General features: G+C 44.1%; 1 protein-coding gene across 3 annotated transcripts in view; it reads right to left on the bottom strand.

Moving 5' to 3' along the window:
* PTPRA (protein tyrosine phosphatase receptor type A) overlaps positions 1 to 24748 on the bottom strand; it is a 906420-nt gene that overhangs the window by 214512 nt on the left and 667160 nt on the right. For all 3 annotated transcript variants that reach the window (XM_086964286.1, XM_086964287.1, XM_086964288.1), the window contains one exon: positions 19867 to 19960. In XM_086964286.1, coding sequence (XP_086820412.1) covers positions 19867 to 19960 — 94 coding nt within the window. The remainder of the gene's footprint in view (positions 1 to 19866; positions 19961 to 24748) is intronic.

Raw genomic sequence — 24748 nt, 5'->3', positions numbered from 1 at the left:
TCTTGCTTTTTATCCAGACTTCAGGCAGAACGTGCAGGACACACGACGCAAATACGCAACCTTGAAGAAGAAGCTCCAGACACAAGGTGATGCTTTATCTCCCCAAACTCTGTATTACACACCTCGGCAAGCAGCACTATTTTCAAACCCCTCAGCAAGCAGAGGAATACCTTAAGAGACACAGTCGGATGGCACCTACAAAATCAGATACCAGAGCGAGATCCAGATCCCAATCGCCAACGCCAGGTCCTGACTGAAAATTCTGCGAACCACTATAAGGACAGATTGGCTCATGCGACCATGACTGACAAACAAAGTGAATATGAGAAACCACCAGATGAATGATGACTTGACCAAAAGAGACTAATAATGCGCCCGCCCAGACACTCACCCTCCTCCCACGAGCGTTATTGGTCTAGCAAGGACCCAACAGCAAGTGGGTGCTAATGTGGAGGGGAGAAGGCAGGTTGTTGGCCCCTAGTGACTGCCCTAAGAGGGTGATCCCGGTAACGCTTTTTGTACATTATACTGTGAAAGTTGTGGTGTTTTTTAATTTAAGTTTGTCAAGGGAGGGGATTCAAACCAGACATGTTGGGCAAGTGGGTGTGGGGGGGGTCCTTGCTTTGTTATATCAGTGGTAATTCAGCCTATTAACCCCCATACTGCAGAAGCACTGATAACAACCTGAACAAACACAACATGACAGGCAACCCAGACGTATTGATTACACTGCACAGTATATTAACCCTATCCTGGAAAGTCCGAGGGTTGAATAAACCACGGAAGAAGAGGCAGGTCATAGGGTATCTAGAGAGGCATCACATTGACATTGCTTTACTGCAAGAGACAAACCTGGACCCAGCAGCAAAGCCCCTCTTTGCAGCCCGGTGGGCTACACATCACTGCTTTGCAATCTATTCAACGTATTCCAGGGGGGTGGCTATCCTCATCAGACGCTCAGTGGCCTTTGTGCTGGGAGGGACGGAGATCGACCCACAGGGCAGATTTTGCCTGATGTGGGGTCGACTAGCCTCATATGACACCACAATAGCGAACTATTATGGCCCCAATGTGGATGACCCGCACACCCTATCTGTACTTTGGAGTAAGATCCAGACTATTGGTTCTACATACTGGACAGGGGGTGGGGGGGTGGGGGTTAACACGATAATGGACCCGCAGCTGGATAGATTTCAAGCCCATGCACTACATTACACGGCATCACAAAATACTAGCAGACTTTGTCACCACCAACTATCCCCTAGACACTTGGCGCTATAGGCACCCAGCACAAAGAGAAGGAACGCACCACTCTGCAGTTCACTCACGTGGGCTAGGCTGGACTATATCTTTGTTTCCGTGGGAATGACACATTGGGTAGACACAGCCACACACCTGGCTTGTACATATTCGGACCACTCGCCGGTCAAGTTGGTGTTACACACTCCAATAGAACAGGCCCCATGCGCCCGCTGGCGACTTCACCGGGGCCATCTACTGGATATGGTTTTTAAGTCTGACCTTGAACAGGAAAGCCGCGATTTCTTCGCACAAAATATTGAATCTGTTCCGAGACAAACTACGGTTTGGGAAGCCTTCAAAGTCATGGTTAGGGGGTGGTGCATAGCCAAAGGGCGAAGTGGGGGGGAGTACTTAAGGATACCGGGGGGGGGGGAAGGGAGCTCGGGCGGTTGGAGAAGGACATATCATGTAGCGAGGGTATATGGGGAGGGGGACCGACCAGGGAAGGTCCTAGTAAATCTAGTCCGACCACCTAGGTTCTCCAATTACATAGCTGAGATTCAGGATGCGAAAGGTGGCTTATAACAGGTGGCTCACATTACCTATTTCCATGGCTGGGAGCATATCACTGGTTAAAATGGTCTTTTTGCCCAATTTTTTAAATCTATTTGTTAACATACCATATTACCCAGGGCGGTTCTTTATTACAATGTTGGCGACACAGGTGACTAGAATGATCGGGGGGGGGGGGGGACGTCAAGCGAGACTCAGCCTTGCCACACTGATGCTATCAAGCTCCCATGGGGGGTTCAAGGTGCCTAATTTTGAATACTACTATTACTGTGCACATGCATACTTTGAAGTGTTTTGGTTCCCCCCCCCCCCCCCCCAATATGCCACATTTAGCAGTAGATGATGGGTACATGAATCCAGCCCCACCCTCGTCATTCCTGTTTATGCCAAACGGAAACCGGACGCGTGACCCATCCACAGTAGACTGCACTGTCTTAGCTTGGAGTAAGATAGCAACTAAACTTGAGACCCCAATGATGTATTCAACCAAAATGCCACTGATCCGGCACGCAGGGCTGCAAGTGACATCTGAGGGAATATGTAGGTGAATGCTAGATCAGCTCCAATGCACAACGTGGGGAGCTCTCTATTTTGCTGGTACATTCCGGACTAAGGAGCAGTTTTTCGATACACATGACCCCTACTACCATGGAACTCTTCATGTACACAAGGCTGCGCCAGAGTGTGCGGGCTGCTAACCCCACATATCCACTAGAGCCGCAGACATTACAACCGCTACATGCACTTACACAGCCGAGCCCCATAAACGGGTTAGATCACTTATATATAAACATGTCCAGACTGCCACACAGCAGAGTGCTCCTAAGGCTCGTTTGGAATGGGATGGGGATCTTGACGTGCCACTGACGGACGAGCAGTGGGAATTTAGCTGTTCGAAAACAGCGGCCCTCACAGCCAATAGTCGGCTACAGCTTATACACTATAAGTACGTGGACAAGCTGTACTATACGCCAGCCAAACTTCATAACTTCAAGCTACAAGAAGAGGACAGATGTGCTAGATGCAGGAAGGAGGGGCGAATTCTTTTCACTTGGTGTGGCAGTGCCCACAGGTAAAGGTCTACTTGACGCAGGTGTTCGAGGGAGAGTCCAGTATGTTAGATACACAGCTACAACCAACACCACACTTAGCACTGCTGGATTGCACCCAGGAGATCAATACTACGCAGCAAAAAGTTTTTGGTATTGAGTTTCCTTATAGTGAAGCGCATACTTGAATGTAAATGGGGACGGGGATGAGCCCCCAAGTTCAAGGACTGGGTCAAGGATAGGACAAAATGGCAAGAACTATCACTGTGCTACGCTGAACTGCTTCCACTAAGTCCACGGCCTAAAAAAATATGGGCTACGCTCACACAGTACTTCATTTCTCAGAGACCAGACAAGAGTATGACGCAAGAAGACTGCCCTACATGTGATGGGCAGGAGAAGAGTTAATGGGACACAAGAACAAACATAACAGAATGTTCTCGAACTCCAGGAGGGGTTAACTGTATTGAACATAATACATAATTCAAGGACAGTGAAGAATACACCTTCAGCTTGATGGACATTGGGTTGTACTAGATATTGTTAGATGTTGCTTAAGTAGCGCACTGATAGGCAAGGCTGGGAAGGGACTGTTGAGGGTTGAGTTTCTAATGTTCTGTATTCTAACATGATGAGTTACACATAGTCGTTTCATACCACTGATGTATTGTACAATCTGATAATATAATTAAGAAATGTCAACAAAAAAAAAAAGATTTTGGGGAGCTTCAAGTCCCTACCAGAATACAGCATGCCTCGCAGATCAGCTCATATGCTGCTCAGGCTCGGCCTAAAAAAACACCCCAAAAATCTTTCACAGAGTGCACAATTATAAAATACGGTAAGACCACGCCAGTTTATACCAGCTTATGCTAGTACATTTTAAGACTAAAGCACAATAGTGAATCTTGTGCTTATGAAGTTCTAGTTTGTTGACTTGTTTGTTTGAAGAGTTTTTTATAGCGCAAACATTACCCTTGCAGGTATCAAAGCGCTGTACAATTGTTCGAAACTGTTTCACAGTAATGTCACCTCCTGCGCCACCAGTTCGTGTCGGGCAACTCAAGCCCCAGCACAGGACAAAACCAGCATGTGGGTCTGTGTTTTCTCTCTCGTTCGTAATTTTTATTATAACTTTTTTTTTAAGCTTATTGTGCTGTTTCTTAGGCCCTGAAATGTCAACGAAATTTTGTATTCGAAGGATCATTAACAATCTCGACACTGGAATTAGCGTAAAGGAAATGCTACTTACCAGTATGCATCTGTTCTTAGCATGTAGAGCTACAGAGATTCAAACTTGTGCATAAATCGCCATCTGGTGTTTGGCTCAGATGGTTGCACCTTGTTACTGTCTTGGAAGAAGTCTTTTGTAGTTACAAGATAGGTGACTCCTCCCTTGGACGATAGTGCGCATCGGCATCAACTCCATCCTCTGATTGTTTTTCTCCATGATGGGAAATAATGGAGTTTGTAAGAACAGCCAGAGGTCCATGTGAATGTATCAAAGTAAGATAACACTGGAACAGATACAGGTTCCGGAGAGGCGGGTGGGCGTATGAATCTCTGCAGCTCTACATGCAAAGAACAGATGCATACTGGTAAGTAGCATTTTCCGTTCGAGGCATATGAACTGCAGTATTCCTACTTGTGCATAGACTGTGTTGCAGTGTGTTCCCTGGCAGTGGTTGCCTGTATCGGTGGCGGTGGTTTAAAAAAAGTGTTTTAAGAACAGCTTGGCCTACAGAAGCTTGTTGCTTGGCCTGCACATCTACTCAATGTTTAGTAGACCAGGTTGCTGCTTACAAATGTATTCTAGAGGAATGTTCCTTAAGAATGCCATGGAAGCCCTTAGTTTGCGTGTTGAATGCGCCCTAGGGGGAATTGTTAATGTGCGTATTGCTTTTTGGTAGCATATTTGAATGCATTTGACTATCCACCTGGCAATTCCAGCTTTAGAGATGGGGTTGCCTTCATGAGGTGGAGAGAAAGCTACAAACAGTTGTTTTGTTTTTCTAAAGGCTTTAGTCCTGTCGATGTAATAAAGTAAGCTCTTTTGACTTCAAGCATGTGAAGGGCTCTCTCCGCTACAGAATCAGGGTTTTGGAAAAACACTGGTAACTCTACCGATTGATTAAGATGAAAGGCAGAGATTACTTTTGGAAGGAACTTTGGATTAGTTCTAAGAACCACTTCATTAGGATGTATTTGTAAGAATGGTTCTTGTATGGTTAAAGCCTGGATCTGACTTACTCCCCTGAGAGAGGTGATTGCGACAAGGAAAGCTACTTTCCATGTAAGAAACTGTAGCTCACATTTGTGTAGGGGTTCAAATGGGGGACCCAAGAGTCTAGTAAGAACAACATTTAGGTTCCACACAAGAGAGGGTGGCAATCTAGGTGGAATTATTCTTTTAAGGCCTTCCATAAAGGCTTTAATAGTGGGTACTTTAAACAATGACAAATGTGGTCTGTTTTGTATGTATGCTGCGAGAGCAGCTAGATGTAATCTTATAGATGAATATGCAAGATTATATCTTTGTAAATGTAGTAAATAGCAGATGATGTTTTGAATGGAAGCGTCAAGCGGGTCAATGTTGTTGTTAGTGCAGTAAATGACGAATCACTTCCGTTTGGCTGCATAGCAAGCTCTAGTTGTAAGACGTCTGGCCTCTTTAATAATGTTCATACAGTCTGGTGGGAGGTTAAGGTAAACGAACTCTAGGACTTCAGGAGCCAGATCTGAGACTTAGGTGTGCCTTATCTCTCCATGGTTCTGCGTTAGTAGATTTGGGGAGAGAGGCAGTTTTTGGTGTGGAACTACTGAGTTCGAGGAGTGTTGTGAACCATGGTTGCCGTGCCCACATGAGAGCAACTAGGATCATCTTGAGAGACTGTTGTTTGAGCTTGCATACTACTAGCGGAATGAGTGTGAGTGGCAGAAAAGCGTACGCAAATCTGCCTGACCAGTTCATCCATATCGCATTGCCCTTGGACAACAGGTGTGGGAACCGGGCAGCGAAGGTTGGGCATTTTCTGTTTGCGTGTGTGGTGAACAGATCTATGAGTGAGTGGCCCCACATGTGGAAAAAGGGTCGAAGAACTTGTGGATGGAGTTCCCATTCGTGTATCTGCTGAGTCTGACTACTTAACAGATCCCCAATTTGATTGCTGACTCCTGGAAGATATTCTGCCAGAAGATATAAGTTCAGTGGAATGGCCCATCTCCATATGCTTTGCGCTAGATGAGACAGCTGCAAAGCATGTGTTCCTCCTTATTTCTGTATGTAATACATTGCTGTCATATTGTCCATGCAGTCCAGGACAGTCTTGTTGAGGAAATGTGCTTGGAATGATTTTAACGCGAGAAAGATTGCCAGTAACTTTAGGTGATTAATGTGGAACACTTTTGGTTGAGTGGTCAACCTGCCCGGAATTGTGTGATTTAGGAGATGGGCTACCCAGCCGGTGAGTGATGCATCTGCTGTTAGTGGAAGTGGCTCTAGGAACGGCCACCCTTTGGAAAGGTTTTGTGTGTTCCACCACTGCAGAGAGCGATGTGTGCGGCTGTCCACCAACACCAGATCTGCAAGTTGACCGTGAGTCTGGTTCCACTGGCGTGCTAAGCATTCCTGTAACGGGCGCATCTGAAGTCTTGCGTGAGGTACAATGAAAATGCATGCGGCCATCATTCCTATGAGCTGCATAAACACTCGAGCTGGAAGGGAGTGTTAAGGTTGAAATTTTGTGATGAGAGTTTGCATACTGGCTATCCTTGCTGGATTAGGGTAGGCTAGAGCTATGGAAGTGTCTATTGTGGCTCCTAGATCCTGATGAAGGTAGGAGTGCTGAAGGTGTGACTTGGTGTAGTTTACTGTGAATCCCAAGTTGTGTAGTAGATGAATTGTTTGGCGAGTGTGGTGAACACACTGGTTGTATGTGTTGGCTTTTATTAGCCAGTTGTCCAGGTATGAAGCCACATGGATGTGCTGCCTTCGGAGGTGTGCTGCTACTACCGTAAAACACTTTGTGAATACCCTGGGTGCTGTGGTGACTCAGCACAAGATTCTCCCATTTGGATAGTGTTGGCCACCAACTGTAAATCTTAGATATGTCCTGTGAGCAGGGTGTATGGGAATATGGAAGTAGGCATCCTTAACGTCTAATGTGGCAAGGAAGTCGCCTGAAGCAGTGGAAGGACTTGTTGAAAAGTGATCATGTGAAAATGATCCATATGTATGTAAAGATTGAGAGGTCTGAGGTCCAGTATTGGTCTGAGAGTGCCATCCTTTTTGGGGATTAGGAAATACAGGGAGTAGACCCCTGTTTCTTGATGCTCTATAGCAGGGGTCTCCAAACCGGTCCTGGAGGGCCGGATCCATGCCAGAGTTTTTGGATATCCCCATTGAGAAACATGTAGTAATTTTAAAAATCTGGCATGGATCCAGCCCTCCAGGACCGGTTTGGAGACCCCTGCTGTATAGGGACTGGCTCTATTGGGTGCTTTAGAAGCAGTGAGAGAACCTCCTGTTTGAGGAGCGTCAGATGTTCTGGGGACATTGGACGCTGTCTGGGCGGTATGTTGGGGGGAGATGCAGTATGTTCCAGGCAGTAACCATACTGGATACTTTGTCTTACCCACTTGTCTGTAGTGATGGAGCTCCAGACAGGTAGGAACTGTGACGGTCTTCCTCCGACTGTAGTGGAATGGTCTGGAGGGAGCGGAGGGAAGTCACTGCTTGGTAGGAGGGTAGGTTTGGTTGTTGTTACTGCAACCTTTCTCTTTGTTATTATTTCCTCTGTCACCCCCCCCCTAAAATATCCCGTTGGGGGAAATCTGTGTAGGACTTTTGTAGGAGGAGGAAGTAGTGTCTGTGCCAAAGTTTTTGGATCCGCCCCTATAGAAGGAGCAACGAAAGGAACGTCATGTAGGTTGAAACTGTAATGCTCCCATAGATTTTGCAGTGTCTGTCTTTTTTCATTTTTTTCTAGAGTGGTGTCCACAGCTGGGCCAAACAGGTGTTCTTGATCGAACGGCTGATTTTAAATAGTTGTTTGCACTTCCTGTTTAAACCCGGATATGCATAACCATGCAGGTCTGCGGAATAAGATACTGGTGTTAATATATCTAGATGCAGTGTATGTATTTGTAATTAACTTGCCCTCCTGGACCAGAGCGTTGGCTTTGGCCTTGTACTGGTCAGGTAAGTGTTGGATAAGATCTTCAAGCTTGTCATAGTGAGCCCTGTTTTATCTGTCAAGTAGTGCTTGCACGTTAGCTATCCTCCAGTGACCGGCTGCTTGGGAGGCAACTAGTTCACCTGATGCATCCAGCAGTTTTGACTTCTTATCTGGGGGTGGTACATCACCAGTGGTTTGGGAATTTGCACGGTTTCTTGCATTGGACACCACTAGAGAATCTAAGGGGAGTTGTCCTTTGATGTATAATGGATCCTTGGGGGCAGGTTAATATTTTTTTATCAATCTTGGGATTGAGAATCCTGGTCCTGACGGGGTCTTTAAATATGTCTGGTGCATGTTTAATGACACCTTTGAGCATTGGCAATGTGTGTACTGCTTTTTGTGACTGGGCAAAAGTGTCCAGTAGGAGGTCTTCTTCCATGGGGTCGGAATGTAGTTCCACGCCATGATATTGCGTAGCTCTATTAATGAGCTGAGTAAAGCCTATACTATCATCTGGGGGTGATGGCTTCAATGGGTATGGGTCTGGGTCTGGATCAGGAAGGTCTGGAGGATCTGTGGGATCATTGTAATCGTCCCGTATGTCCTGTGGTGGGGTAGTGTTGTTATCATCAGAGTCATCTAAGGGATTCTTATTGTGTCCACCCCATCCCCTAAATCTTCCTCATCCTGTGGTGGTATGGGTGAGCATGGAGAAAAACTACGAGAGGATATTGCTATGCTATGCTATATGCTGTTTTATACCGCGCTCAATTACTACCAGAGTTTCCTGGCGCGAATAGACCGCTGGGGAACCCGTCCTGGCTTTCCCTGTGAGATGATCCCTACTGGGTATCTCCAAGGTGAAACCAGGCATCCCCGGCGTAAGTGGGGGGCCGTTGTGGAGATGAGGCAAGCTAATGCCCAGAGTTACCGAGTGTGATCCCTGGTTAGAGTAGGCACCGAGGTGAGAATTATCGAGTTCGCTGACCCTGGTCTACGACCCTACCGCGTCGGGAATTGAACCCTGGTCCCGGGCCGTTCTCTGCTTTCGGGTCTGCCGCCTCTAACTAGTGAACCACACCACTCCACATATTGGAGAGTTTATAGGAGATAAAGTTTTATTAGGAAGGATAGGAGAAGAGGGCCTTATGGGTGAGGTTGCAAAGTCTCTTCTTTACAGGTACCTCAGGTGTGGGTGAGGTATCAGATTTCCTCTTTTTTGCTGGAAGACTGACAATATGACCTTTTAGGGTCCACACGTAATGTTTTTCGTTTCGGATCGATAGGATCTGGCCAAAACATTTCCTCCTGCTTGTGGAGCCGATTTTTTCGGTTCCGAGCGTGGCTTTAATTTGGTCTGTATAGCTTTAGGAGGAGGTTTGTGCTCCTTTGGATTAAAAGTTGGAGCAGAGTTGGAACTTTTCTTCGGATCCGAAGATTTTTGCTGCTTGTCCGGTTCCGAGGCATTATGGTGTTTCGGTGCCAAAGGGTTCAGCGTCGAGGCCTTTTTGGACTTAATGGAGATGTGTATCCCCGATTTCGGTACCTGAAGGTGTTTGAGTACTGATAAGCGGCTTGCTGGGTCCCGAGCTGCCGTAAGGCTTTTCTTTTGTTTTCAGTGCCGGGCACAGAGGCGGGGCTTCTGAAACTTTCTTTCGGTCTCGACTAAGACCGTGATGTGAAGTTTTGGCCGTGGCCTTCAGTTTTTCAGGAGGGGCAGAGGTAGGGATATTTGTACTCACTCATTGCACTGAAGTGATGTGGTCATCGGAGTCAACGTCATCAGCTTCAGAGACGATCTCGAGCCCTTCCGAATCCTCTTCCTCTGGAACGTTGGGCCTTCATCGAAAATGTCTTCTGGCACCAGTGCAGCCTGTTGCGCCATAACGTGTCTTCGAGCCCGGCGATCACGGATGGTTTTCTTGGATCGAAAAGAGGCGCAGGCTTGGCAATCCTTTTCTTCGTGCTCTGGTGATAGACCAAGGTTGCAGACCTTGTGATGGTCACGGTGTGGAAATTAAGCTCCACACTGGGGGCATTTTTTAAATGGAGTCCTTTCCATTAGCCGTAGGCTCGAATGGCGCAGATAGGCCCAGCGGCCCGCGTCAACAAACGGAATCGAGGATTTGGGAGTGTGCGTGTCGAAAGCACGCGAACGAAACAATACCGTCAAGTGTGATAAGTTGCACATTTAAGAGGTTTGGAACACTGTACCGGAGTGCAGCAAGTCACATCCGAACCCGATGGTGGAAAAAACCCATTCTGAGGATGGAGTTGATGCCCATGCGCACTATCGTCCAAGGGAGGAGTCACCGATCTCGTGACCACAAAAGACTTCTTCCAAGACAATAACAAGGTGCAACCATCTGAGCCCAACACCAGAAGGCGAACTATGCACAAGTATGACTTCTGCAGCTCATATGCCTCGAAAAGTAGCTTTCCCTGTCAATTAATATTGCTGTTTGGAAATATGTGGTCTGTAAATTAACACTTATTGGAAATACGTTCCTAGAAGCTGAGCACAGACTTATCAGACACTCGACTCCAGCCCTTTCCTCCTACCGTCTGTCGTGACTCTGTGCTGTCTGTCTCTCTTGTCACCAGGTCTCTGGCACTCTCTTATGCTCTCATGTCTGAATCTCTTTTCTCTTAATTATTGTGCCCTCTCTCTCCTTTCTTGTGCTTCTCTCTCACATCATTAGGTCGGCCTCTCCCTGCCCTCAAAAGTTCTATTTCTCCGTCTCTTTATCTTCACCATAAGTCTTCTTCTTTCCTTCATGCTCTTAGGCCTCAACTCTTCTTTCTTATAAGTCACTAGAGTTCACACAGTCTCTCTTCACACCAGTTTTCTGGCACTCCGCCATATGTGGAGGTTTTGAACACATATGGGGTCTATAACCTCCTCTCTATCTGTATTTTGCCAGGTCGTCTGCCCCTTTCTCTTCTACTGCCATAAGTCTTGCACCCTCCTTTCTCTCCTGCACCCAAAATTCTCATTTTACTATGTTACCCAAAGGAACACACATTCACTTTCCATTTCCCCTGCTTTCACCACTATCCTGCCCTCGTCTCAACTCCTGATCTCCTCTTATGACATCAGTTCTCACCCCTCTCTTCTGCAACCGGTTTCTGTCTTCTTCCTCTGTTACTACCCTTTTCTCTTCCGTGTCGGTCATACAGCTGTAGCAATACCCCCCCCCAAAAAAATCTCTCATTTCCACGTACTTGCAGCAGAGACTGCAATTTGGCTTGTCAATTGTTTAAATACAATCACACAACCCACCTACAGCTATAGGCCAGACCTATTGACTTGGGCAAGGCTTGAGCTCGTTTCAATGTAAAGTAAGATGTCCATTGCTGTGTGTTGGGTTGGATGCACATGCCCCAAGCACAGAGCAGGCTTAAGGTTAGGCACAGCTAGGCCCTCTGGTCAGTCCCCCACTAGAACCTAATCCCCCCACTGCACACAGCCTTTGGCTGTACGCACCGTGGGATTGGGCACTCTACCTCCTACTGTGCACCGCAACATATATAAAGTAAACCTACTGTTTTAGTCAAAGTCACCAATAACTATATAATTTCCCACACTGTAATGTTTAATAAAAGTAACTCCATCAAACAAATAACTGGTGGTGCCTCTGCCCCTTGTAGAGAGCCCACTAGGAGGGTAACATTTTTCAAAAGCCTCAGTGAAGCAATTATTAACCTGTGGTCTGGGAACCACTGGGAGTGCACAACCTCAACTCATGGGGTCAGCGACTGCTTAGAAAATGATATATTAACATGCTAATGAAGTGTCTGCAAATAAGCAAAAAACATTCTGTACAGTTAAAGGAATTTGAAATTGGAGGCTAAAAATGAAGTGGGTATCAAGGTTGATATGTGGAAACAGTGCAAGTGCATTCAACTGAATTTTGTGTGAATGATCTGTGGCCTCAAATGAATTTAGTAAACGTCTAACCGAAGCAATAATTTGAAAGTGTAGATTTTTTTTCCTGTTTTTGAATGAAAGAAATATTTGAGCTTTTTTGTATATGTTTTATGAATTCTTGTTTCATTTTTTTGTATTGCTTATGTAGTTTTCCTGGCATCCAATGTTTACTCAGTAGGAGGTCCACGGTATCAGTAATGACTAAGAGGGTGTCTACAGAAGTCATAAGATTACGAATAACTGCCCTAAGGCATTATGAAAGTATATAAAAACTGATGTATGGAATGCTTTGATTACCTTCAGCCACTGGTAATTACTCACGCCGCATCCCAATCCATTGTTATTTTGCACATCATGTCACCTCAGTTTGGACAGTTTGGATGCATCAGTCTTGATCCTGCTCCAATTGCAACAGTCCAGCCCAAACTGCAAAGCCAGGCCCTCACTGAACTGGAACACAAGCAATCCAGGACCTGTTTCACCTTAGTTATCCCAGTGGCACGGTGTGCACAGGACTCTTGTCTGGGCATACCTGTCCCACTAGATGAAATTCTTGAATTAATCTCACCCATTGGTAATTACTCGGGCGCCTCCCAATCCATTGTTATTTTGCACACTGTGCCACCTCAGTTTGGACCTGCTTTAATCAGAACAGGGCTGCCTGAACTGCCAAGGCCAGACGTGGTTCCAGTGCTCACTGTGCAACTAACATCGAGCAATACCTGGTTGATGAGCCCATGAGACCATGCAAGCTGAAGTAAGAAGAAATAGTAACTGCAACAGCCAGAGGCGTCCAGTGAGGAGGGTGGGCACATATGAATCTACAGCAGTACATGCCATGAACAGATGATTACAGGGTACATATAATTTTCTGTTTGAGGCACGTGTGACTGTAGATGCACATGCTGTGCATAGATTGTACAGCAGTCCTTCCCTAAGCAATGGCTAACCTGTGGATGTTGCAGAAGACTGAAAGAGGGTACTAAGTACAGCTGGACCAACATTTGCTGTTTGGCAGGTTAATACATCTACAGAGTAGAGCTTAGTAAAAGTGTGTTGTGTAGACCAAGCAGCTGCTTCACAAATGGCCGCTCCTGTAATGTTCTCGAGGAAGGTCATAGTGACCCCTTTCTTTCTGGAAGAGTGGGCCCTGGGAGGAGGAGGCAAAACTAACTGTTGTCTAACAGGTTTGGATGCATTTAACCAGCCACCTTACTATACTCCCTTTATGTGGTTCAGAAAAAGCAACAGTTGTTGGGTTTTTCAAAAGGGCTTTGATCTTTTTACATAGTAGATTAATGCGTGTAGCTATGAACAGCCCTTTCTGAAACCAATTCAGGCTGTGGAAAGAAACCTGGGAGTTCTATAGACTGGTTAAGTTGGAAAGGATGACCACCTTAGGAAAAATTGAGAGAGTTGGTGCAAAGGATCACCCTATATCTATGGACCTGAAAGAAAGGTGACTAGAACATTCATTTCCAATGGAACTGGTGTCCTAACTAGAACTACCCAGCGTCGACTGCCACTGGGTGATTGATATATACATAGATTTGAATATATATTTCACAGTGTAGTTATATTTAGGCCTGAATTTTCATAGGAAGACCATTTTTTGTTTTGCTACTTGGGGGAGAGTGGCACAAGAAAGGGGGATGCAAAACAATTGATTTGCTATGCTAGCTCCCATACTTAACTTCTCTCGCAGATACAGAAAAAAAGTCTCACTGGAATGACATTAAATTTGGCACAAAGCTATGCCCATCACTCAAAAAATGTGCTTTTCATTGTGAGTGATTTGACTGTGACATGCCTGTTTGGTTAGTGCTAATATATCTAAATAGCTGAACATGCTTAGACACAAAGCTATTTTTAAGAAAAAGCATAATACCTGGATTTTCTCTCAGAAACTGCCTTCTGCTTCTTTTTCACAGACCGTATAGTGCCGGGACACTCTTGAGTAGCAGGACTCTCTATAAATATTTCACTATAACTAGTTGACTATGATAAATGACATGCAAAACATGTTTCAGTTTCCAATCACGTTATCATTTTTGCAGCAGCTTGTGTGTGCCTTACAGCAATAAATCAATAAATCAATCAGAAAGGGCCCCTCACTCAAAAGAGCCTATGTGTCAAACTAAGACGTATGGCCAACATAGTAAGCAGTCTCATCCTCCTTGATTGCTCCAAACCAGTTTTGGGGCAGCTCCCCCCCATCGCCCCAACGGGGATGGTGACTGGTAAGACAAAAGAAGGGGCCTGTGCAGGTTTAATCTGACATCTGCTTGTGATTGGGGGGTCCAATTGCAGTAAATCAAGTTCCTGGGCACCGCCCAAATTGTCTTTCTGCCAGAGAAATAAAACCCCTCCCCACATCTGTCCATTATCTCTTCTCTGGGAACAATTTCCCTCCTCATCAGGGCCATTTACCAGCTGGGTGACAGTTGGAGGCTAATGCCAATTAGCGGCGAGGAGTTTTCGGCAGCAAAAAGGTAACGTTCTAGAAGTCCCTTTTTGTTATTATTTGTTAAAAATCGACTTCACCACTGAGTTGGGCTTTTAATAAAGAGCAGAATTTAAATTTGATTTCTAGCAGATCCATAGCCTGCGATGGCAGAATTACTATTTAATATTGCTGCCCAGTGTTTCTTTATGGGCACGCCAGACATTGTACAGTGAAAATAGGCGTTAGTCACTGTATGAAAAAATGTGTACATGTCATACTTTTAAACACCAGGCTGCCTGCCTTGAGGGCTTCAAGGCCTAAATAGGTATGAATTATTATTATTTAAAAGGGAGGTTTTCTCCTGTCAAAAGGGTTTATTTTGACAGTTCAGTTTGCCGTTTTAAAACTACTGCAGCCAGGCTACAGTGGTCAGCCTTGAGTCATTTTTCTCTTGTCACACTAGCGGATGGCACAGTAGTGAAGCAGTCCATAGGCGACACTTAACTTTCCATGTTGTGGGTGTGTACTTTAGGCACCAAATACTGTGGCTTGATAGGAAATTTAAATATGCCAATTATGGTTTTAGGCAATTTGACATGCTTAACTCCATGGCTGCTATGCGTTTTCCCCATCTGTGCTGCAAATTGTTGTTTTACATTGTTTCATGACGAGCTGGGCTCGTCATGAGTGTACGAGGAGGCTACACCATGACGAGCCCAGCTCGTCATGAGTGTGGAAGGGGTTAAGTAAGCAATGTGGCCTGGTTAGCAGAGTCAAAACACCAGAGGAATCAGTGCACAGAAAATGGGGATAACCACGCAAAAGAGGCAATTTCTCACAGTACTCACTATGTATATGTACAAATCATATCAGATCTTTTTTCCCCCTGTATTTATATCTGATGTTGTGCAGTTGGAGTCAATATCCTAGGAACATCCTTCTTATATTTTTTTTATCCAGCACACTAAATCCCTTATGAGTGGGTCAGTAAAATCATCACTAAGGTTTTGAGCCCTAGAAAAGGAAAAAGGTATGGCTTTAGCACTAAATACATCAAATGGTGCAGAAGTGAATTACTTGGTGATAAAGAACAAGTTACTTACCTTCAGTAACAATATATCTGTAAGAGACATAGATTTGTTATTGATTCCTCCCTTAGAATTATCCCCAGGCGTCAGACTGCATCCAGAGAATTTTTCTCACAGCAGTACCCCTGCGCATCAGTCCACTCCGCGTTAGTCGTTGGCATCGTGGTCGCAGGAATAGCATTACGGTATCTACTTAGACGCATCCCCTGCGTGCTGATGTCAGTTCTTCATACAACATTCCAAGCCAGAAGCGCAGAGCCACGCAAGACACTGACCACTGGTGCACAGACTAGGGCCCTGAATGGGAGTCCCTTACCCTAGATGTCTGTTCGCAGAACGGGGAGGATGGGTGGGGCGGTGAGGGATCCATAACTAATCTAGGTCTCTTACAGATATATTGATAACAAAGGAAAGTAACTTGTTCATCTGAAAGAGACAATTAGTTATGGATTCCTTACCTCAGAATAGATACCACAGAAATACCACCCCTGGAGGTGGGTCTGTGAACCAAGTTTACACCAGAAAGACCTGCAGAACTGAACGGCCAAAGAAGCTGTCTCTCCAGACTTGGCTGTCCAGGCAGTAGTGTTTGGTAAACATGTGCAATTAAGCCCACGTAGCTGCCTGGCAGATGTCATGAAGGGGGACTCCACATCTCAAAGCAGTAGTGGCTGCCGTTGCCCTGGTGGAATGGACTGCAACCCCACTGGAGGTTCCTTTTCCACTGAGGAATAGCCCATTTTTATGAAAAGAACGACCCATCGAGAGATGGTTCATTTTTGCACAGCCCAACCTTTGGCACCCAAGTAGTCCACAGAGATCTGGTCATTCACCCGGAATTGCTTTGTGCGATCCAGATAGAAGGAATTCGCACATTTTGGATCCAGATGGTGGAGCCTCTCCTCTTTAGAAGGAGGTGGAAAGAAGGAGGGCAAAGAGATGGTCTGTCCTATGTGGAAAGAGGTAACCACTTGGGGAAGGACAACTTTGTCTGGATGAACAGTCAGGAAAGGAGGTTTGGAAGAAAGCGCCTGAAGCTCACTCATCCTGCACGCAGAGGTGATGGCAACCAAAAAAAGGCAGTTTTAGAGTTAAAAGTCTGAGAGGACCGTTATTCAGAGGCTCTAAAGGAGATCACATAAGGTAGGTCAGAACCAAGTTCAAGTCCCACTGGGGCATTACGAAAGGAATGGAGGAAACACGTGAGTAATGTCCTTAAGAAAGCGATTTACAATAGGCAACTTGAAAAGAGGTGGTTGATCAGGAAGCCGAAGAAAGGCAGAGAGGGCCGAAAGATAGCCTTTCAAGGTGCCCAGAGCAGAGCGCTGCTGGGCCAAAGAAAGAAGGAAGAGGAGCACCTCTGAAAGGGATGAAGAAAGGGGATCCACAGCCTTTGCTGCGCACCATGCCACAACTTTGTTCCATCTACAGGCGTATACCGTTTTGGTGGAGGGACGTCTGCCTGCCAAGATAACATTACCTTCGTGAGGAAGGTTGAAAGCTGTTAACTGTCGCCACTCAATCTCTACACAAAGAGGTGTAGACTGGACAGGTTCGGGTGGAGGACCGTTTGTGCTGCTGTGATAGAAGATCCTCTAGAGTCGGGTTGCCCAAAGATGGAATGGAGGCTTCATAAAAAACTACGAAGTTGGGCAGGGGTCGCCCCGGTTTCCGGGAAGGGAGGGAAGGCCGGGGTTGATCCACTGGCTCAGTGGGCGGAGCGGGACGACTGCCTTCTGCTTCCCGTCAACCGATTGACTGGGAGAACTCTAAGAGCAACGGTGCTTCTTTGCCTTCTTCTTGTACTTCGACTTCACCGAAGTCAAAGACTTCGACGAGGAGTGGTGGTGATGACTCCGCGACCGGTCCTGCCACCTGACTGGGACCTCAAACGGCACAGAGGGGACTGCCGTGGCTTCGAGAAGCTTTTGAGACCGGTACCGCAAAGACTTTGGGTTCATGGCCCGGCAGTCAGAACACTACTTTGGGTCGTGGTCGCGCTCCAAATACCAAATGGCACACAAGGTGCGGATCCATGACCAGCATCAGCTTGTGCCAGGAGTCACAAGCCTTGAAGCCGGTTCAAGGATGAGACATCCCTGTGTGCACCAGGAGTCGAACGGCTCGTAAAGAAGTCGACAAAAAGAGTCAAAAAGTGACTCGAGGTACCTCTCTCTCCGGGTCTGCACTGGCTGGCGCGGAAAAAGAAATTACTGGCGCACAGAGACAGCGTCTAATATACTGCAAGGTCATTCCGGCAACCACAACGCCAAAGACAAATGCGGAGTCGACCGACGCGCAGGGGACTGCTGAAGAAAAATTCTACGGATCCAGTCTGACGCCTGGGGGTAATTCTAGGGTGAGGAATCCATAACTAATGGTCTCTTTCAGATACTTGAAACACTGGAAAACTGTTGCTCTGTGGTATATATATATATTATGTTCTATTTATTGGTCAACTGTTAGCAATCTATACGGACCACAAGTCTTTAAAACATGCCTTTATTTGCATTGGTAACAAGTCCGGTGAACATGCATATGAGGTTGGCTCATGAAGTAACACACCATTAAAATTCAACACTCCAAGAAAGAACACCTTTGTCTTCATCATTGTTAACAAATACTTATCTGTATTGTTTATCCACTCACATGCGTGTGCACAGGACTTCTTGTTTATAGACTGACCTTTGTCCAGAATTGAGGGGTTAAGGGCTTTTCCCTCACATGTAGCACCACATTCATTGTCCTAATTTGTGCTAACTCCACGCTACTTAGCAAGTGCCACTCCATACCCTGTGATAAATAAACACCCCCGTTTAGTTTTCGGCTATTTGCTTAGGTATCACCTTGGCCAATTCCAGACTACATACATGAATGTAAGAATTTACTGAATGCAACGCTGAAGTAAGGTATCCACCATCATGAGGAAACTAGAATGTCTGTTTAGGTTTTCCTTAGGCAAGGAATACCTGGAGGAAGAGTATTTGGTTTGTCAGTGGTCCCCAGTGGCAGCATTCAGGAAGGAGTTATTAAAGACCAAGAGTCGGGATTGCAAAACTCAGGCAATGTTGGGTTAAATGGTAGATTGGTCACAGTTATTTATAGATGCAAAGGATAAAACAATGGCAAACTGCCTTTCATTGACTCCAGTCAAAAAGGCAAGTGGAGAGCATGACCCAAATATTTTAGGAATGCTTCCAAATGATTATGTTAAGAAGTTATAATTGACTGCAGCACTGCAAAGAATAGATTATCACCTGATGAATCCTAAAGGGGACTAAGCATCAAGAACTAAAGAAGTCTCAAGTGGTTTGGTATCACTGTAGGGTGGAATTTTACATTTGGTTCACAAGGTATATAGAAGAGAGTAACATACAGACATATGAGTCGGATGTTTGAGGTGGGTGCAATGGTAGGTAATGGTGACATGCTCAAGGTTAAAGTAAGTAAAAAACTGTTGAGCATGTTTTCTACAATAGCTCAAGAACCAATACCTTTATCTAATGAACAGTCTACTTGCTTTATACTGTAGAATAGATGGCATGAACATTTGGGTTTATTATTCGCTTTCAGGATAAGCATAGACATGGGATTCAGGGAACTGTAATGGCCTTAGACTTAAAAGTTGATCCACTGATCAGGAAACACAGCAGGCAGATCATTCACACGAAATGGGAGTTTCTACATCTTTCCAAGGCCCTACTGAGAAAGGTAGAGTGATCTCCTCCAGGCATGGCTATTTACTTATACTCCCAACTTAGCCGGTGCAAGTTGAAACCACAACATGTAAAGTGTTACGAGTGCTTCTGATTGCACTCGTAACAATCAGGAGCACTTGTCAATATAAGTGACATTTGGAGGTAGCAGTGATCTCTGATAACAGTATGTCCTAACATTAACCAGGTTTAATGTCCTACAGTAGTTCAACTACTATAAATAGAAAGGAAGTGTCTGATAAGTAATTAGCTGGTCATCTGTCCACAATAGTGCATTCTATGTGTAACAGGAAACCCCTGAAAATAATACTGTGCAATACTGATCCAAATACATGGATTCTTTTGTAATAGATACTGATCTCAAGCGTATTATTAATGTGAATCGGAGTCTCCCTCTAGAAAGAAATACATTTAGTACTTGTCCCTGTGTCAGCCATTTCAATTCATACTACATTTCCACCATACACACAAGGTAAGCTTTCGAATATAAAGCTACTCTGTTTTATTCACACTGCATCAATTTTTGTCAGAGGTGCATGAAGGCTAATGACCTAGCCTTAACCAAGTAGAGTTTTCCATCAACACTGTGTAGTCACATCCAAGCGGTTTTGAAGAGAAAGCGAATTTCTACAATGACTTACATGGAATTATTTGAAGAACTCTGTTTTTCTTCATGTTGGCTGGTAAATTGCCCGTTCTCATCTTATCATTTTGAATTTTGATTGAAGTTAGTTTCTGAAGAGTAAAGATAAAGCACATCACAAATCTAATATTGCAACAATAGGAACTGCACAGGTTCAGATTCAATTAAACAGTTCAGATCAGCATAACTGTATTCTGTAGTACTTTACAGTCCCTCACTATGTAGCATTCACACATTTTATTTAAATAATCCATGTTCTTTGAATGTTGGACATTTTTGCTCTAACTGCTCTTAAAATCATCTCTTCTTAAAGTGCCTTTAGCCAGCTGTTGTGACTTTTTCTGTGGGCTCGTTTGCACATTACCATGTTTGGACTCCATGGAATCAGTATTTATAAACAATTGCTTCAGTCCCATTACATCCAACCGTAAACCAATTTCTCACTGAATTCCCCTCAGATGGATGTAGAATAGCCACTTTTTTTTGCTGGCCTTCATAGGAAACACTGACCGGGCTAGTTAAAACAGGCTAAGATGGCAACCCTAACTGGATGGTGAACCAGTCCTGATCACCACCATGATTTTTTTTCTGCTGCCTCCAAATGTGTTCAGCGTCTTGGGGCTAGGCATGAGGGGTGACATTCTGCAGTGTAATCTACTGAGGTCAGGCAACTGTTAATGTAGTGTGGCGATGGAATATTATGGGAGAGCAGCCGCAGCCAAGAAGGTACAAGTATAGCGTTTGTGCTTTCAATGTACAATGCTGGCAGCAAAAGCAAGGGGAGTCTATATTTTATTTTTGAAGCAGTAAAAGAAACATTGTGTTACCGTGCTAAACACAGAAACAAGCCCTGTGATTATAGCGATGGTTTTATAAACAGTAGACTTGGGGCGGATTATGAGAAGGCCCTATCGCATGCAATCATTTTAACACCTGATAAAAATCCAACATCAAGGTGTTGAAATTTATCAGATGTGATAATTACTGCATAACCCGCATGTCCTGTTAATTCCGGGCTTCCTTCCTTAGTTAAATTCTAGCAGATTGAACCTGCAGAAATTTACCGATTGGTACAATCTTTATCCCACATGATAATAATCAGATGTGATAAACGTTGAGATTTCAATGCAAACACGCAACTTAAAGAGCTGGCTGCTTGTGACAGATTCACAAGGCCAAATGGAGCGGGCAATATTTGCAGGTTAGCAGAGTTTCTCAGGACAGACCTGCAAATAGGGCACAGAGCGCGAGAGTGAGTGAGATTTACAGAGAAACACTTAGATCATGAAAACAGTAAAGAATAGCACATATGAATAGCATATTAAAAATGCACCATCACTTTCTAAGGTTGTGTGACAGTATTTCCAAACCTAAAACATCAGCTATCACTAAATCAGAATTTTTCCCCTAAGATTACCTGAATATCAGCCCAATACGTGTACATGCCATAATTTGGGATAACCCTGCTGCTTTAAAAAAAATCTGGAGAATTATTTTTAAGTCTTTATTTGTAAATATTTGGTTGTAGCCCCCAAACCCAGAAGCCTCTTAATCCTACCACAAGTGCCCCAAGGTAACTATAAGTCGCACTACCGCCATGCACAGTCTGGTCATCAATGATGCAATTTCAAATATTGCAGTTATATTATCAATGATGTTGTAAAACATTTCATGAGTGATGTAATATGTGGGGTAATTAGCTGTGCATGGTGAGGACACGCGTAATAGTTTCTAGAGATAACTAAAACTGGTGAATGTCAGTGTTCTTTTGAGTTTAAGACATTAAGCGGTCACTGGCATTTTCACCTAAAGATAAAGTCACTTTAACCTCTGCCTTCATCAGTGAACTTCTAGTTATTTTTTTTCTCATAAAGTAATATTTTATTACAATACATGATGCACCCCTTCCCACCTCCCTCCACAGCACATGGCCAAAGGCCAACACCCTATGTGCGGCGTAGGGTTGGCCACATGGCCTGCCTACTGGCTTTATTAAGGGGTGAGCATATGAATATATATATAAAGAAGATCAATCATCTTTCACCAAAAATGACCAATATTATTCATCAAATGTATATTTCAGTAATTTACACATTCCCTGGGCCAAAACCAACAAGTAGGCACTGCGTGCCACCCTCCTCACGACGATATAGACTTCGGGCGCCAACCATCCAGGGTACGATCAAGCACAGTGTCCCAGGGAGTCCAGGTGGGATCAGTAAAAACACTGCTCGCGGGTGGGAGAAAAGGAAAGGTGCTGGTTCCCACCAGATTTCAGTATGATGCTGTGGGGGCCCTGGGTCTCCCTCGTGTCCTCCAACATATTAATTTGTGGGTGCTCCGAGTGGGCACTGGGGCACCCACTACAGGCCCCAGGGGAGCGAACTAGCTCAAGGGGGGAAAAATACCCCCTGGGCCAATCAGAACACTCCAAGTTTTAAATTTGGCTACAAAAGTCCATTGATCCTAAACGTCCAGATACACAACTATTTTTGAGATTTAATATCTCAAATACTGCTGAGCGGATTTACACCAAATTACTGAAAGCAAGCTTTCTGGACCAAGCTCCAGCTTCCAGATAAATTTGGTGTGATTCCGTTCAGCAGTTTTTGCTATTCCTTTCCAAAAAAAGTCTTTGGAAAACGCATGGGGATTTGGTGTTTTGGGACCTACCTTGACAGATCACCCCAAAACTTTCTAGGAAGGAGCTGAACTTTTTGGAATGTTTTGTGAAGATTCGTTAAATGGGTCTCACCTGAAAGAACTATTGGCTTTGTTAAAGTTTTTTTTTTTAACCGTATTGCACAGCAGCACGACAGAAGTGAAACAGGGCTGAAAGTAAAGAAAAGGAAAGTGGTATGATGCAGTTAACACTTTCTACGTCATAGCGTTTTTTTTACACTGTCAGCCACATTGCTGAGCGGACACACTGCTATGAAACATGGTTAAAAAAAGATGACAAAGCCAATAGATCTTGCATAGGCGAGACCTAATGGCTTTGCCAATGCGTACACAGACTAGTGTCTCCAGCACTTTGACAAAACATACCAGTATTAACTCATTAAAATATCACCATGATGGGATGAGGTAGGGGGCACTTCTTCACAGGGGAGAACCTTTTTTTGTTTAATATAGCATTCTCTAGATGTACTCAGACAAGAACAAATGGGGATATAGACACAGGAATGCTTACTCACATGTATCCAAGTCTGGAAACCCAATGCCACCCATATTTTACTGCTGATGAGTTTACGCATTAATAACAACCCACATAAGGGAATGAATGAGTTAATGGTTCCACCCATTAGAGGAAATACATCTTTTTGGTGGGCAAAGGGAATGCCAGCACTGAGGCACAGGTGAGAGGAGTTTAAATAAAGACACAAGAACTGTAGCCAAAAACAATCTGTATTACAAGTTGCTCAAGTAGCTTAGTGGGCTGAACTCCCAAAGCACAGATTTCCCAAACCAAAAGGTCAGATGTTTCATCAGGACAAATCCACCTCAACCCGTAATCCTTCCAAGGTTGAGTAACAAGACGTAATACTGAAGTATGAGGAGGCAAGCGGCATCATGTGAATAATTACTATTATTATAAACAGTGTGTCACAAAGACTAATACTAAGGAATAATTTGTGAGTGCATTTGACGCTTTAGCTTTCGTGTCAAGGTGTACACATTAATAACTTATGCACTAGAAATACATAAAGAAAATAAGAAAAAGTGTTTCTCAGATCTCATTTGGGACTGGCCTTAGCAGAAGTCAGTGCTCTTTAGTTGACCCTGTAGCTTGAGGCGTTTAGTGAACATGTATGATGGAGGGCAGTCTCAAAGCAGTGATGCTGTCAAAAGTCCTTGATTTGTGCTAAAATTAAACAACTGCAATGAGACACCATAGGTGGCTGAATTGTAAAAGTGACTATTGGGTATCCTCGTACACGAATAAGAGGAAGTAGCAGGCAGCAGGGGTAGTAGGAGGGATGAAATAGTACATCAATCATGTCGGGAGCAGCGGAAGGGCACTGATTAAGTAAAATCAATCTGTGCTCCATCGCAAGCATCAGAAGTGACGTTTCGGCTGGACTATCCAATTAGGGATGCTGCAAAGAAGAGTGACGCTGTTGCGCAAAAATGGGCAGACTCCAAGCCCTTTTTGTAAACAATAGTGTCTCACAAGCTAGAAGCATGAGCTAGCAAGCTCGACACTAAAATTGCTCTTCCTATGGAAAAGCAGAACTAACTACTACCACCCAGTGGTAACATACATATACACACATCTATATATAAACACACACATCTATATATAAACACATATATATATATATATATATATATATAAACACATATATATATAAACACACATATATACATATATATAAACACATATATACATATATAAACACATATATACATATATACACACATATATACATATATACATACATATATACATATACATACATACATATATACATACATATATACATATACATACATACATATATACATATACATACATACATATATACATATACATAAATACATACATACATATATACATATACATAAATACATAAATACATATATACATATATACATATATATATATATATATATATATATATATATATGAATTACCAGAAAATCGCTGCACACACCTTGATATTAGTTGCAGTTTCTTTATTTCAAAACGTGACAAACACCTACGCGTTTCGAACCGTAGTTCCTGTTCACGGTAGCTTGCATGTGTGGTCCCTTCATTATTTCTATACATTTCATCCTCTGAGCACGCCCCTAATTAATTGAGGCATGCTGGGACATGTAGTTTTGACTAATGTTTATGCCATTGCATTCATATTGATGTCGCGGGTTTTTGCAGC

This window comes from Lissotriton vulgaris, chromosome 3_2, assembly GCF_964263255.1.
Source record: "Lissotriton vulgaris chromosome 3_2, aLisVul1.2, whole genome shotgun sequence".
In the NCBI taxonomy this organism is placed as follows: domain Eukaryota; kingdom Metazoa; phylum Chordata; class Amphibia; order Caudata; family Salamandridae; genus Lissotriton; species Lissotriton vulgaris.
The sequence above is the reverse complement of the archived record's forward strand: the minus strand, read 5'-3'. Positions and strand labels throughout refer to the sequence as shown.